The 17193-nt window shown below is 35.0% G+C and overlaps 1 protein-coding gene across 1 annotated transcript in view; it reads left to right on the plus strand.

Moving 5' to 3' along the window:
- CCDC73 (coiled-coil domain containing 73) overlaps positions 1 to 17193 on the plus strand; it is a 106272-nt gene that overhangs the window by 38290 nt on the left and 50789 nt on the right. Inside the window, exons 6-8 of the mRNA XM_065943844.1 lie at positions 6063 to 6101; positions 13245 to 13380; positions 13623 to 13702. Of these exons, the coding sequence (XP_065799916.1) occupies positions 6063 to 6101; positions 13245 to 13380; positions 13623 to 13702 (255 nt within the window). The remainder of the gene's footprint in view (positions 1 to 6062; positions 6102 to 13244; positions 13381 to 13622; positions 13703 to 17193) is intronic.

The following is a 17193-nucleotide window of genomic DNA, read 5'->3' on the forward strand; positions in this document are numbered from 1 at the left end:
AAGAGTCGGACACGACTGAGTGACTGAACTGAACCGAAGGCTAAATAGATTTTGCTGGGTGTCCTGGAGATTTTAAGTAAATTATTTCTGCCTAGTAAAGACTTACCACATGATCCCATGGTAAGACTCTATCTCCCTGAGCCTCGATTTTTCTTTAGGTAAAATGAGGAAATTGAAATACCTCAGCATTTCCCAAACAAGACCATTTTGTGAAGCCATAACATATCTACATTCTCTGCTCTGAATACCGTGAGTAAGGAAATTTGGGAAAGGTCTTTATTCTCCTTCCCGAAGAGGCACGAATAAAAGAGCACAGATAGAAGCTGGTAAATACTGGGAGTAATGGGATAGATGACTTACAAGATTTTCAGCACTAATGCTCTGCTATTTTGTTACTTCACTAAGTTTTAAACTTACTGAATTTATAAATTTAGACATTAATTCCTCTCATAGAACTGGAGGCATATTTAACACATAATGTGTTATTTCTACTATTGAATTCTTGTCTTACTAGGTCTTACTTAACACCAGTGATAAAAAGGAACTCAATTCCTGGAGCTTTGAGTGTATACATTTATCGATAAGGAGCTCTTAGATATTTGGATAATTTTGTAGTTTGGGGAATCATAAACTTACAGAGATGTTAGAAATACATTGTTCTTGTTTAGTCGCTAAGTTGTATCCAACTCTTTGTGACCCCATGGACTGTAGTACATCAGGCTTCCCTGTCCTTCCCTACTTCCTGGGGTTTGCTCAAACTCATGTTTGTTGAGTCAGTGATGCCATCCAACCATCCATCCTCTGTTGCCCGCTTCTCCTCGTGCCCTCAATCTTTCCCAGAATCAAGGTCTTTTCTAATGAGTCAGCTCTTTGCATCAGGTGGCCAGAGTATTGGCACCTCACCATCAGTCATTCCAATGAATATTCAGGGTTGATCTCCTTTAGGATTGACTGGCTTGATCTCCTTGCAGTCCAAGGGACTCTCAAGAGTCTTCTCGAACACCACAGCTCAAAAATATCAATTCTGTAGTAATTCTGCATTACAGAATGTATTTTCCTGAATGATTTAAAAGTAATATGCCAATCTGATGCCCTATCTCCCCCAATACTGTACTGTACTGTCTCCTATAATCAAGGACATTCTCCTGCAAAACCAACACAATCATAAAATCTTAAAGTTAATTTTGATATATAATTATAATCTAATTCATATGTTCCATTCAGGTTTTACCAGTTGTCTTAGCAAAAGGATCCAGTTTAAAATCTCACATTACTCTTAGTTGTCATGTCTCTTTGATCTCTTTCAGTCTGTAACAGTTCCCCAGTCTTTGAATGAGTTTTATGCCTTTGAAACTCTTGAAGATCATAGACCAGTTATTTTGTAGAATGTCCCCCAATTTCTGTTTGTATGATATTTCTTCATGAATAGAATCAGTTTATGCACTTTTGGCAGGAATATTACAGAAATAAGGCCTTGTTCCTATAATTTAATCTGTCAGATAATTGGTTATTTCAGTTATTTTATTTTGATGCTCAGATTGTCATTAGTTTGGCCAGTCGCTATCCATTCAGGCTGATTATTTAGCCTTATGGACATGTCTTTATCATTCTTTAGTGTTTTCTTGCTCTTAGGTAAAAACAAAATATACCAGGATCACCTTGTAGTTTAACTAACCTTGCCTTAGAATAAATCATTTCTCAACGTTTCCCTGGTTCCTTTCAGTGTAAAATGGAGTGTAGACATGCAGATCTCAGCACTGTTACACTCATTACTATTGGGGTGTCACTGGTCTCAGACCCTGTCAATGGACAGAGCTAGGGAATTGATGTATGTATTTATGTACACACAAATATATAAACATGCATTTATAATTATGTTTGTTTCTTTATCAATCTATATATGTCAAAAACCATGAATTCACATAACTTCCAATTCTAATCCAAAACACAAGGTTAATTTTAATTTCCCTCCATATTTATATATTTCCTTTCTTTTACAGTAAAAATATGACTTTCTTTATTCTTAATAGATTTACTTATTTGATAAATTACCCTATATGTGAGTACCATTCTGCTACTCCTTCCTTCCTAATGTGGATACCCTCTGTTTCCTGCTTCAGCTCTGACACCTGGGTTACCCTTTTTCAACACTGCCTACTAACCACCTTGCGCAGCTTTTGACTCCCCACAGTACATTGCCTCATCATTCAGGCCTGATTCATTGTTCTGGAATGCTGCTGCCGTGACCCTTTCACTTCTTCCCCACCTGATGAACTTGGGACTGATTTGTTCAGGAATGGGAGAAGTTTAATATTTTTATCACAGTATTTAAAAAAAATTATTCCCAAGTAACATAAATCTAGTTAATGGAAAGTTAATGGGAAAATAGATTTGCTCTAAACAAATGTACTTTACAGTCAATTTTTCATAAAATTTTCCATAAAGTGAGGGATAACTAGGAAACCATTTTTACCTTATCTTTGAAAGTACCTTCTATAGTTAATACATTAATTAGTCTTAGTATCTTTTTGATCCTGTATTAGAAAGATGCATATATCTGATATTGTAAGCCCATTTTATGTGATTGAGAATGAAAAATCGTTATATAGAACATCCATAATAATTTCATGTCAATCTAGTTACGTTTTTTTCAGATTTGACTTGTCATAGGGATGCAGCTACACGGTAGTTTTTTTAAGTTGGGAAGTGCTCTGGAGGTGTTAATAAAATAGAGTTTCGAGTCATGATTCAGAAAGAATAAAAGGGGTATTAATGCAGGATAGTAATGTTTCAAGTACAGTGTCCTGAACAAATTTGGTAAAAATGGTAGCTGTACTAGTGAGGGTTCACCTGGGAAACAGAACCAATATTTTATACACACACACACCCCCACACCCACCCACATACACACATAGGACCTTCACACACACACACACACACACATACACACACACACACACACAGGACCTTCACACACACACACACAGGACCTTCCCAGGTGGTTTATCAGTTTTGTCTTTGGCTAATGGTAGCTGTACTAGTGAGGGTTCACGTGGGAAACAGAACCAATATTTTATACACACACACACACACACACACACACACAACCTTCCCAGGTGGTACTACTGGTAAAGAACCCACCTGCCAATGCAGGAGAGAGGTAAGAGATGCAGGTTCCATCCCTGGGTCAGGAAGATACCCTGCAGGAAGAAATGGCAACCCACTCTAGTGTTCTTGCCTGGAGGACCCCATGGACAAAGGAGCCTGGCAGGCTACAGTCCATAGGGTCACAAGGAGTTGGACATGATTGAAGTGACAGCCCGCATATATCTATATCTGTAGAGATGATATGTGAAATTGACTCACTTATTCACACATTCACACAATTTGGAGGCAGAAAAGTGCTGTGAAAACTGAAGATATAATTCCAGTCTGAGTTCCAAGGATTGTCATTTTTTTTCCTCTTATTTTTCTATGTGGGTTTCCCTGGTGGCTTAGCTGGTAAAGAATCCGCATTAAAGAATCCGCCTGGAGAGAGGCGGGAGATCTGGGTTTGATCCCCGGGTTGGAAAGATAACCTGGAGAAGGGAATGGCTACCCCTTCAGTATTCTGGCCTGGAGAATTCCAAGAACTGTATAGTCTGTAGGGTCTCAAAGAGTCAGAAACGACTGAGAGACTTTCACTTCACTTCACTTCTACTCTTTTACCTTTGTTTTGTCTGTTTCACCTAAAAAATGTTGTGATCTCATCTAGTGTCTTTTCTTTAAAATGGGATCTACATGCAAAGGGCTTCCAAATGTTTATCTCCAGCTCCAGATGCAGCCTGGATTGACTGATGGATGTCTAAAAGACATCTGAAACTTGACATGTTCAAAACGTAAGTTCCTAAAATCTCATCCCCCTGAAAACTAAATAACTTATTTGTCTTTTTGTTGTTGTTGTTAATTACAACTTTCTTCCTATTGGAGATTTTTTTAGCTTTTCTCTCAGAGTATATCAAGAATCCAACCACTTCTCACCATGCCTTTCACTAACACCCTGGTCCTCTTTTATCATCCTCTTTCATCTCACTTGCAGTCGTTTATGAAGTGTCTCTCCTGCCGCCCTCCTGTTCTCCTTCAGTTTTGACGTCACAGAGTGACCCTTCTAAAGGATAAGTTAGGTTAAGTCACGTCTGTGCTTGCTGTTCCTGGTGGCTTCCTGTCTCATTTGGTGCAGTGCACAATCATGTGCTACGGGACCTACAGTGGTTTGGTCCTGCCGCCTCTCCTGCTCTCCTCTGAACTCATTTTTCGCTGTTTTCTTCCCCTTGCTTACTAAACCTTCCAGCCACATTGGCGTCCTTGCTGTTCTATGACTACACAAGACATTTTCTCACCTTAGGGCCTTTGCAGTTGCTGGAATAATCTTCCTTACTTTCTAGTGAGTCTTTACTCACAAGTTGCCTTTTCAGAAAGACTTTCCTGGCCATCTGTGTAGGCCTCTTCCCTGATTTATTATTTTTCTTAAGCACTTAGCAAGATCTAGTAGAGCCATATGTTTTAATTGATTTATATTGCTCATTATCTACGTTCCCCAGAATTTATACTGGACAGGATTTTTTGGTCCAATACTATGCCTTCAGTGTCTACATGAGTACTTTACTTACAGTAAGCATTCATTGTTTGTTGAAGAAATGAATCACACATAACTGATTCCACCAAAATGAAATGAAATTATTAACTTACTCAAGGCAGCATGGTGAAAAATTTATTTCATAGGAAATGTGAAGTAATGAACTCTTGTTTAAATTTTAACAAATACTAGGTGAGTTCAAGTAAATAAACGCTCATACATGGCTTTGTTGTTGTTAAGTCACTCAGTCATGTCTGACTCTGTGACCTCATGAACTGTAACCCACCGGGCTTCTCTGTCCTGGGATTTCCTGGGCAAGTATACTGGAATCGGGTTGTCATTTCCTTCTCCAGGGGATCTTCCTGACCCAGGGATCAAACCCACATCTCCTGTCTTGGCAGACAGATTCTTTACTGCTAAGCAAGCAGAGAAGCACTCTAGTTGGAGCTTAACTTGGCCTACCACTCTGGAGGACTATTATGTGTAATGACAATTGTTAAGTCTATAAAAATGAACACATCGTAGGAGTTCTGCCTCATGGGATTCATTCTGCTAAAATGAATAACTACAGAGTTTTTTTGGTATAACATATTTATTTCAGAATTCTTTCATAGAACTGAAAACTGGGTAAGTCTACAAGAATAGCAATTTGATAAAATTATGGTAGAGGGTTAAACAGTGGAGTACTATGCAACCATTAAAAACTTGTGTTGTAGATTAATTTGTGATATAAAAGTGTTTGGTATATATTAAGTAAAAATAACATTACAAAATAGTACATATATTATTATTCTACCCCGTTCCCCACTGACTCTCTTTTAAAATACATAGAAAACGTGGTAGAGGGGAGGAAGGGGAGGTGGGGTGTATGGAGAAAGTAACAAGGAAAACATACCTTACCAAAAAAAATAAATAAATAAAATAAAATACATAGAAAAATACCTGGAAGCACCATGGAGATGGTTTTTTTAAGACAACATTTTTCCTTGGGCTTATCTATTTTATCAAAATTTTTTCAACAAAAGAGCTGATATTAATTAGCAAACCTGTCTAGAGTTCTTTGCTGTTCTTCTTGCTTTATTTTTCTTCATAGTAGTTGTCACTCTCTAATTTATGTACTTTTTGTTTATATTTTATTGTCTGTCTGCTACCACCCCCACTAGACAGAAAGCTTGTTAAGAACAGGGACTTGGTTTGCTGTTGTATCTCAGGATCATAGGAAAATGTAGCATATAGTACTTGCTCTATAAATACATCTTGAATAAATAAATAAATGTATTTTGTTATGAGAAATAAAGTTATGGTAAATAATACTTTGAAAAAATGTCATTGGGAAGAAGTGCATAGAAGATAAATGTCATATAGCATACAATTTTAGTTTCAGAAGGAATTTATAGAAAATAGCTAAAAAGTTTTAATGAAGTTTTTTCTGCTTATTTTATTCAAGGTTTCTAAATATTCTTTACAGAAGAAAGTGAGTGAAATGGTAAGGAAATTTCAAAATATTTACCCACTAGCCCCAAATTAGTTCATAATGTATACAGTATTTTTGTCAAATTAATGTGATACTTATAGTAAAAAGGAGTTGAAACTGGATATTGATATCCGTTTTAAAGGACTGAATTTTAATTTCACCTTTAGCTTAAATGAATTATTTCACAAGTTTATTTCCAGTTTACACAGTGTTTATTTGTGTGTGTGTGTTAGTCACTCAGTCTTGTCTGATTCTTTGTGACCCCATGGCCTGTATACAGCCTGCCAGGCTCTTCTGTTCATGGGATTTCCCAGGCAGGAATACTAGAGTGGGTAGCCATTCCCTCCTCCAGGGGATCTTCTTAACCCAGGGATCGAATCTGGGTCTCCTGCATTGCAGGCAGGTTCTTTACCATCTGAGTCACCAGGGCTCAGTGTTTACATATGACAAAACAAATTTAACATAGTTCCTGAATTACTGGTAGAGGTCTGTATCAAAATTGAACAACAAAGAAGTGAAATCAGAACTGTGAAATCCCTTATTTTAATGGTGTCTTTTTATAGGTATTTGTGTAAACATGTAGTTATTACTTTTAGCCTGAAAAATTGAAATAATATGAAGTAACATTTGAATACTGCACTTGAGATATGGTACTCACCCTTTATCATTCAACAAGTGTTTTATTTGTTACACATTCCTCTTATGTAATATATTAAAATTAATATTTGCATTTTTACAACAATATTTTAGGAAATTTTTACTTTGATATTCTCTCTATCCCTATTTGATAGAAAATAATTTTTTATCTGTATTTTTGCCTGAGCAAAATCCTCCCATATCCACTTACATCTTAAAAGAGCCTTTTGGGTGTCTTTATGCTATTTCATTCTCTTTGGAGCAGACTATAAGGCAAGTGAAACTAATTTTTGAGTAAGGTTTGTCTGTTATTTCTATGAGAAGTAAGAAATGAGAAATCATTCCTTTTGACATGAATACAAAAATATAAAGTAAGTATTTTGCTTATTGAAATGTTTTGACGGGTTAGAAAATAAAAGCCTCAGAGAGATTGCTAAGCTTGATTGAATAAAAGATCTGAAAATTTTGTCACTGTTCAACTGGAAAGACTAAAGATAATATTGTCAGACTCTTTTAAACTATGATTTTAATTAAGGAGCTGAAAAACTAGGTTCCGATTTAGCTTTAAGTACCGTGACATTTGTGCTGAAAGTCATCTTCAACGCTACAGTGGTTTTACACAAAATATAGTGAAATTGAATAATGTACCCTCTGACCTGGGAGATAAGGCTACAAGTTAAAGAGCAAAGGCAACATAAAATGTGTTTTGTTTTATTCCACTTTAAAATTTCATCAGACAGATACTTGTAATCTTAAAAACAAATGGAAACATGCAGTATACTTGTGATAGTTTTTGGTCAGTTTTGAGCATTGTATTATTGTGAATTAAGATTCTTAAGAACCTACTAAAATGATATTTGAATTATAGTTATAATTCTTTCTGACATTTCAAGGCATTAAATGAATCACTTTACATTAAAATTATTTTATATATTGATAGGTACACAATATTTTATGTCAATTCTGGCAGACTATATATTTTAGATGATTGACTTAAAAATAATCTTTTTTAAAAACATTCTTGTATTATTCACTTTACATTATTCTTATATAGTTCAGGTGACTTTTTAAACAAATTTTATTTATTTTTGGCTGTGCTGAGTCTTCGTTGCTGATCAGAGTTTTCTCTAGTTGTGAGCAGGGGCTACTCTGTGGTTGCAGTGTGCGGCTTTCTCATTGCAGCGGTTCTCTCATGGAGCATTGTCTCTGGGGTGTGTGGTCTTCAGTAGTCGTGGCACACAGGCGCAGTAGTTGAGGCTTGCGGGCTCTAGAGCACAGGCTCAGTCGTTGTGGTGGACGGGTTTAGTTTGCGCTGCAGCATGTGGGATCTTCCCAGATCAGACTCTGTACCTTGTCTCCTGCATTGGCAGGCAGATTCTTTCCCACTGAGCTGCCAGGGAAGTGCTAAACAGTGTTCAATAATCCAATTAATTTTATTCAGATTAGCACATTATCTTTTTATATTACTTGACTGTGCAAGACAGGAAAAAGATAGTCATTTGTGTCAAGGCAGGACTTTGGGAAGCAGTTGATAAAGTTGTGTCCCAAAAAAATCACTTAAAAATAGTACAAATCTAATATTATAAAGAAGTTCATGATTTCCTATAGGCAGGCTCTTAACTATTAGTGAAATTCTGTCTTGTGGGAATTCAGTATGTTGATTTTCATGTAGTGGTGGCATGTCTCTAAATAAATTAACTCAATTATGAATGGAAAGATTCATCTGTCTCTGAAAGTACCAAAACCTTCTCTTGAACAAATGATCATATTGATCCCTACCAATAAGACAAATACAACAAAAATGGTAAAAAATAAACTATAGAACATCAAATTAATTGATTTGGTCATTGATGAAGATCTTTCCTGTTTTGTATGAGTGACTACGTTGTATAGCTGAGTAACCAATAGAACTAATGAACAAAATAAAAACTTATCTAACCATCTCTTAGTTACAGTTTATTTCTTTTTTGTATATTACTTTTCCTCTAAAGAAAAGACTTACAAGGAGGATTTAGTTTTCTTTATTAAATTATAACAAAATTTCTGCATTGAAGGTTTTGATGAGATTTGGAATTACCACATATTTTCGTTCAGAGTAGAATATTTTTAGACTAAAGATTTGTCTGGAAATAATCTTTGTGATTATAATATTATATACATCTGTACACATAAAATATGTAACTTTAGTGTTTTTAAGTTGTGACCAAAAAGGTGAAAATATCTTAAGGTTACCATGAGTTTTTGAAAAGTGAATTTTATAGCCCATTATTTATTTTGGGTTTATATTGAAGAAACTAAAAGGTAATTTGCAAAATGAGGAAATATATAAAGTTTATTTATAAATATATAAATAGGATGAGTAATATATATAGTTTGGTTTTGGGTTTTGAATCTTTTTCTCTAAAATTTACTTATATGAACTAATTGTTCATTTATTTCCTTATAGAGACTTTGCAGATCAGTCTCTATAAGGAAACAAGAAAGGAGAAAATGAGCAGCTTTGCTTTATTAGTAAGTATGGTTGTAGAAAGTTGAGTGTAAATGTTATTTTTAAATTATTTCTATTTTAAGTGCCTTAAGGGTCTTTTAAGTAAACTTTCAGACCACACACAGAGACACACACAGAGACACACACACATACACACACATGCTCATAATTATGTATGTGTTGTTTTCCTGTAATCTTGATTTTCAAAGATTAAATTTGTTTAAAATAAGGTATATATGTATTTAGAAAGCAGTGAATCCTGATATATTTTCTTGTGAACAGTCTTTTGCATTTAGTAAAAGACAGTAAAATTGTGTGAAAGAGAAAACAAGTTGACACAATTCACAGAGTTAAAAAGAACAAAAACACTATATACTCAGTGATTTCTTAGTCATAATCTTTATCATGGTACCATCTGGTGACTCAGTTGATAAAGAATCTGCCTGCATTTGGAGACCTGGGTTCGATCCTGGGTTGGGAGGATCCCCTGAAGAAGGGAATGGCAACCCACTCCAGTATTCTTGCCTGGAGAATTCCATGGACAGAGGAGCCTGGTGGGCTATAGTCATGGGGTCACGAAGAGTTAAACACAACTGAGCAACTGACACACACACCTATGTAATGTTATATCAGCACCATCACTATAGTTGTGTTATTTTTATAATGTTCCTAGGTTTCTCAGGCAGGTGCTTTTTGTTGTTGCTTCCCAAAGAATTTACACTGTTGACAGTTACGCAGCTAGTGGCAAACTGCCCTCTTCATCTCAAAACTAAATCAAGGCAGCCAGCTAGGTTCATATGTGAACAGTCTTACAGGGTCCTATGTGAGCCAGTGAGCTATAGATGCCTACTGTGATTTGAAAGACTTTATAGCATTTATCATGGCCATTGAGTAGACTAATTGTATTTGAAAATCAGAAGTTGTGTCATGCAGAACTAATGAAGCTGCATTTTAATTCAACTTTGGCTTCAAGCAAAGAATGTTGGAATAGGGTATATCACAAACTAATCTAATGTGTATAGAGCTCTATGTATGTAGAGAATACCTATGAACTCACTTTAATCTTTGCTGCATTTTTCTTTTTTTTTTTTGCTGCCCCATGCGGCATGCAGGATCGTAGTTCCCCAACCAGGGATCGAACTTGTGTCCCCTACAGTGGAAGTTCAGAGTTCTAACCCCTGGACTACCAGGGAATTCCCCTTTGCTGCATTCTTAATTATCAGGATTAGTTAACCTTTGCAGGCATTGACAGTATTAATGTCTGATTATATGTAGTGGACAGTATTCTCATAAAGGCTACATGAAAATTGATTTGACTTGTAGATTGAGAGAATTCCTTAAATTGAAAAAAATGTTTTTAGACCAATCTTTAGTGAAATTGTATTGGGTTGCTATACATTTCCTGAAAGGAATGTAATTCTCTCAGTTCAGTTCAGTCAACCAGTCGTGTCCGACTCTCTGCGACCCCATTGACTGCAGCACGCTAGATTTCCCTGTCCGTCACCAACTCCTGGAGCTTACGCAAACTCATATCCATGATGCCACAAACTCACATCCATGGTGCCATCCAACCATCTCATCCTCTATCGTCCCCTTCTTCTCCCACCTTCATTCTTTCCCAGCATCAGGGTCTTTTCCAGTGAGTTGGTTCTTCACATTAGATGGCTAAAGTATTGGAGTTTCAGCTTCAGTATCAGTCCTTCTAGTGAATATTCAGGACTGATTTCCTTTAGGATTGACTGGTTGGATCTCCTTGCAGTCCAAGGGACTCTCAAGTGTCTTCTCCCACACCACAGTTCAAAAGCATCAATTCTTCGGCGCTCAGCTTTCTTTATAATCCAACTCTGACATCCATACATGACTACTGGAACAATCATAACTTTGACTAGATTGACCTCTAGATTAGAGAATTAAGTGATATTTTAGAGGTACAGAATATGGGTCGTTATTTTTCATTGTTTAGTTATTGATAATAGTGACTACCTAGGTAAGCATAATTGGAGAAGGGCATGGCAACCTATTCCAGTATTCTTGACTGGGAAATTCCATGGACAGAGGAGCCTGGCAGGCTACAGTCCGTGGGATCGCAAAGAGTCAGACATGACTGAAGCGACTGAACAGGTAAGTATGAGATCTCAGGAGTAAGTGTACTTGTCAGTTTGTTTGAATTTATGACTGCTGCATGCTTAATTCAAATGATTTAAGTAGTGAATTTGAAAAGCCCATAGAAGTACATGAAAAAAATTTAACTGATCTTTTAGAAATGTTTCCAGCTTATCATTTTGCTTAAAATCATTTAAAAAAAATCTTTGAAAAGATGTTCACCAGATTTCCCAAGTTAATATAGTTAGATACAACTTAAATTACAACATGTGTTCCTTATTAATATTACAGAGGGTTATTCTTATTCCAGATAAAAACTAATTAATCTATTGAAGGCACTTTATCATTTAAGGAATAATAATAACAAAACAGTATACTGTACTTGTTATGTAACAGGCTCTTGTTTTAGTGCTCTGTATGTATTATTAATAATTTATGTTATCTGCACAACTCTAAGAGGGAGATGCTGTTGTAATCTACTTTAAAGACAGGGTAGATTATTTTCCCAAAATCACACAGCAACTAAATTACAAAGGCAAGATTTAAGCATAGGCAGACTATCTTTTGACCACTCTACTGTACTGCCTGTTTTTTGGTGTTAAGCAGTATAAAATGGCTCTGTTTAACTTACACAAAAGGAAATTTAGGGGAGACACAATCAGAGTCAGGAATGGTTTAGAAAATGAACAGGGACTAGGTTAATACCAGGGTTTGTGAAGCAGGATGTAGAAACCCAGGACAGAGGTCTCATATCAGTCTGGATAGGGTCGCCACTGAACTTCTTTAGTTTTATGGTCTCTTTTGCTCACAATTGACATTCCAATAAAGTAGGAATCAGTTGGTTTGTTTGGGGTAATATGCCCTACACTTTACTAGGGAAGTATAGGACCCTGTGAATTTTAGTCCTAGCAGATTATAATGAAGAAGTATTTCAAATAAATACTTGAAATTGTGTTACTTTTGTGTAAGGGAAATAGACGCTGGCTAGGTAAATCTAACAAATTGCCAGTATTGAAACTGTATGAGATAGCAGTTCACTCAGAAAGTAATTACTGAGTACTTGTTGATGGGCCTACATTGTTCTTTGTTTTTCATCTCTAAATAGAAACGAAAGCATGTGGCAGAAATGAATGAAAGTTATGAAACCAATCAATGATTCTGCTAATGCCAAAGTCAAAAACTTTTGAAGAATGTTACTGATTCTGTTAACATAATATTTCTTTTAAAAACTTTAAGTCATTTTTCTGAGTATGGAAAGACAGACTCCTTTAGCTGAAAGCAGTGAAGGCCCATATTATATTCTATTGATACATAGGGTCCAGTTTTTACCAACTATGTCTCCCAGCTTAAGTTAACTTTCTGCTATATTATATTGTCTCCCTGTCACTGATAGATATTGTTTTTATGATTCCATTTTTAACACAGTGAGAAGGTGCTGTATCATTAAAATTAATTTCAGAAAAATTATCTGATAATTTTTGATAATGCATATGCCAGCAAATTTAGAGGAAAATTTATTTCCTAAATTGTCAAAATTATTTCTTTAATAATACTCCCCTCACTTTGCTTAGTGCTGTACTGGACTAATTAACTTTTCTATAAACAACCAACTGATTTTTTTTAAAAATTATAAGTAAGGGAAATAAAATTTTAAGTGATTATTTTGTTATAGGAAAAAAGTGCTTCAATTTTACCTAGATTTAGACATATCTGTTAACTAATTTTCTCCCTAAGGTATACTCCCTAGATTTAGAAATATCTGTTAACTAATTTTCTCCCTAAGGTGTAAGAGAGTACTTTTTCATGACATATTTATGTTAATAACAATAGTTATTAAAATGATAAAATTTTATATATATTTAATAAATGTGTGTATATGTATGTATGTGTTATGTATGTAGAACATTTAAAATAACTTTTCAAAATAGGAACAGAAAGTCCAGTTACATCTTCTGGCTAAAGAAGATCATCAGAAGCAACTGAATGAAATTGAGAAATACTATGCTATAATAACAGGTCAATTTGGATTGGTAAAAGAGAATCATGAAAAGTTAGAACAAAATGGTAGGTTCTATCTTACTTAAACTTACATATTTAATAGGAAATGTTTAAATGAACTTATTTATAATGAATAAATTGAACTTATCTGATACTAGTAATAGTAAATGGCAGTTTAATTAACATTATTAAATTAGCAATAACTAAATATATATTTCATTGAAGTCATTTTCCTTGTCCATGTTAGTAAGTATTTCCTTAAAATGTACATTGAAATAATGTTTTCCTAAGTGTCTTTCATGTTGCAGTACAGGAAGCAATACAGTTAAACAAAAGACTTTCGGATTTAAATAAAAAACAAGAATCTGAGATACACAGTTTAAAGAAGGTATGATTGATATAATTTTTTGTATTATATAAAAATTGACCTAACATAATTAGTTTTATGAAATAATATCAGAAAAGTTGGGTAGTTTTATTTGTAGAAAGATAAAGAAAATGTTTTAAATACAGATTTATAAACTTTGAGTTAAGATTTCAATAAGTGTAATGAATGAATTTATTCTAACCCACTCAAAATATTGTTTCTTTGACTCATGATTAGTGGCAAACATTTTTATGGTGGCATGTATTATCAATAAGCATTCGCTATATGTTAATCTCATTAGCACCATTCATTCATTCAGTATTTGAGTAGCTCTATGTGCCAGGTACTATATGGCACTGAGGATACAGATATGAAGAAAATAAACATGTTCCTGCTTTGTTGAGTCCAATGGAGGAGTTATATATAAAACAGTCACACAGATGAAATAATTTAAAATTGTTATAAATGATATGAAGAAAAAATAAAGAATGTGATGATATTTTCATAGGTGACTTTATTACATTGTAGGTAAAGTGGTGGGACGAGATTAATAGTTCAGGCAAAGGAACAGCAAAAGCCTTGATAAGGTAGAGTTTAGTGTATTTAAGGAACTAGAAAAAGTCTGGTATGGCCGGAGCACTTTGAGTGAAGGAGTACATTGGATATTTATTGGTTGCTTACTGAGCATCAATCCCCTTTGTCCTTCCTAAACTTACACAGATTCTTGTTTTGATGCCTCCAGCTTTAGAGAGGAACCCTAAATTGGCAGAAAGCCATAAACATATTTCATTACTCTAGCCACAATCATTGGTTCAGGAATAGATAAATGACCTTAGCCAATGGTTATAAACCAGGAAGAATGTAACCCCTACTGGGGCTGGCAGTCATACTATTAATACAGTCATGAGAAGCTAAAAAGGAGCAACCTGATGATGTGGATGCCAGATTACGTGATGTTAAAGAAATCTGTTCTTTGATGACATTTATGAGTTCCTGAATGGATCAACCCTATATTTGCCCTACCTATAGACTTTCAGTTTTGTGAGCCAATGAATCCCGATTATTTTTTTAAAGCAGTTTCATTAGGACTAGTTTAATTTTCCATTATTTGTAACTAAAAATATCTCCTCTGTTACAAGGGGAGGGTGGTATGAGAGGAAAGAGAAGTAGGCAAGGCCTTTTTCTTTTTACTGAACATGACCTCTTATTTCCTTCTCCTAATCTTTTCAAAGCCCTAAATGGAATAATACCACTTTGGACCACCTCCTTATCCCTGAGAGAATTAAGTACCTGTCTTTACTGACACTCAGAAAATCCTTTGGAGCAATCACTAAGTGACATTAAAATGTCTGTGATTTTCTGAAGTTTGAATATGATATACCTGGGTTTAATTTTTTGGTCACATTTTCTTGTGTTCTCTGAGTTTCTTGGATTGTGGTTTGGTGTGTGACATTAATTTGGGGAAAGTCAGTCATCAGTGCTTCAAATATTGCTTCTTTTCTTTCTTTTCCTCTCCTTCTGGTATTTCCATTATGCATGGGTTATAATTTGCTTATGTGACCCTCAATTGATGGATGTTCTCTTATGCCTCTTTCAGTCTTTTTAATTTTTGTTTTCAGTTTTGGAATTTCTGTTGTCATATCCTCAAGCTGAGAGATTATTTCCTCAGCCATGTCCAATCTACTATTGAGACCAACAAAGGCATTCTTCATTTCTATTGCAGTGTTTCTGAAGCATTTCTCTTTGATTCTTGTTTAGAATTTACATCCTCTCTTTACATTATCCATCTATTCTCTCATGTTTTGTCTGTTTTTTCTATTAAAGCTTTTAGCATATTATTCATAGTTTTTTTTTTATTCATAGTTTTTAAATCTATGTCTTAAAAACTGATAAGTCTGATAACCCAAGTCTGATAGTTCTAAATTCCTGACATATCTGACTCTGGATCTGAGGCTTGTTTAGTCTCTTCAAACTTTGTTTTTTGCCTTTTAGTATGCCTTGTAATTTATTTGTTGGAAGACAGACATGATATACTGGTTGAAAAGAATTGCAGTTAATAGGCCTGTAGTAATATAAAGGTGGGGGAATGGGTGTCTTATGGTCCTGTTGCCCTTGGATTGTGAATTTCACCAGTGTTTCTCAGTCCCTTCCCACCCACCTCATATTGTACAGGATGGTTGGAGAGTTGGATATTACTCTTCCCTCAGGTAGTTTATATTCAAGTCAAATAGTTTCTCATAAAGGCAGGACTTGTTGATAAGAACAGAATGAGTTGGTGTATTTCAGAATGGTTCCTTTTCCTCCTGGTTCTAGCAGGAGGAATTTTTCACTGATATTCACTGTGAGAGGACCTTGAGATAAAATGTCACAAAAGTTTGAGGGCCCCCATGAGTGTGTCCTGCTGAATTTTTTAATTGTCTACTCTAAGCCTCCAGGAATTAGTCAATTACAGTTCAGTTTTTCCTACCTTGGCATTGGTGCCTGTGAAGGTTTCTGTTTATGATTTTCTATAGCCACCTCTCCATTCCTCTGATTTTTGAGGCAGCAGTTTGTCTTATGACCTCATTTCTTTAGCAGATGTAAGAGGAGTTGTTGATTTTCAGTTTGCTCAGCTTTTTACGTGTGGTAGAATCAAATGGAAACTTGTAACTAAGCTTCTTACATGCTGGAGCAGAAACTGGAAAAGTTTTTAACTGTAATTTTACCAAAATTGAAAATATATTAAGATAATTTATTTATAGAGACACAGGCTTAAGTTTTGAGAATGTTTGTGCTACCAGATGAATGACATATACTTTAGTGCATAATTCAAGAAATCAGGAAATTTTACTGCTTTATCTTTTAGTATCATTTCAAGAAAAGCAGGACCACTTGGGCTAAAGATTAATGTGAATTCTAAATGCTAAACCAGGGTTCAAAGACCATTAATATTTGTAACACTATTTTATCTAGTCTTGTTCTTATATATAAAACAAGTGAAAGTGTTAGTCTCAGTCGTGTCCGATTTTTTGCCACCCCATGGATTGTAGCCTGCCAGTCTCCTCTGTCCATGGATTTCTCCAGGCAAGAATACTGGAGTGGGTAGCCATTCCCTTCTCCAGAAGATCTTCCTGACTTGATTGTATAACTGCCCATAAATTGGTTTCATATTCCCTGGACTTTATCCAGGGACCAGAAGTAAGATCATAGAAGTAGCCCAGTACAGAATGTTAGAATGGTAATAAGCATGTGTCTCTAGCCCTTAAAAGTCTTATGTCTATCCAACAAACTACCTAAGAGGACAATTTATATGTAAAGAATATTTTTTTTTCAGTCACATTAAAGAATACTAAAGATGGCTCTTTTAATATGGGGAGAGAAAGCTGTAATTTGAAAATTTTGTCTGTCATTTCAATCAGAATTGTTAAATGGACCGTTCATTTTTTTTATGCTAAAATACTCTGATTCTTTTTTTTCCTTTTTAAAATTAATTTATTTTTTAATTGAAGGATAATTGCTTTACGGAATTTTGT

This window comes from Muntiacus reevesi, chromosome 9 (genome assembly GCF_963930625.1).
Source record: "Muntiacus reevesi chromosome 9, mMunRee1.1, whole genome shotgun sequence".
NCBI lineage: Eukaryota > Metazoa > Chordata > Mammalia > Artiodactyla > Cervidae > Muntiacus > Muntiacus reevesi.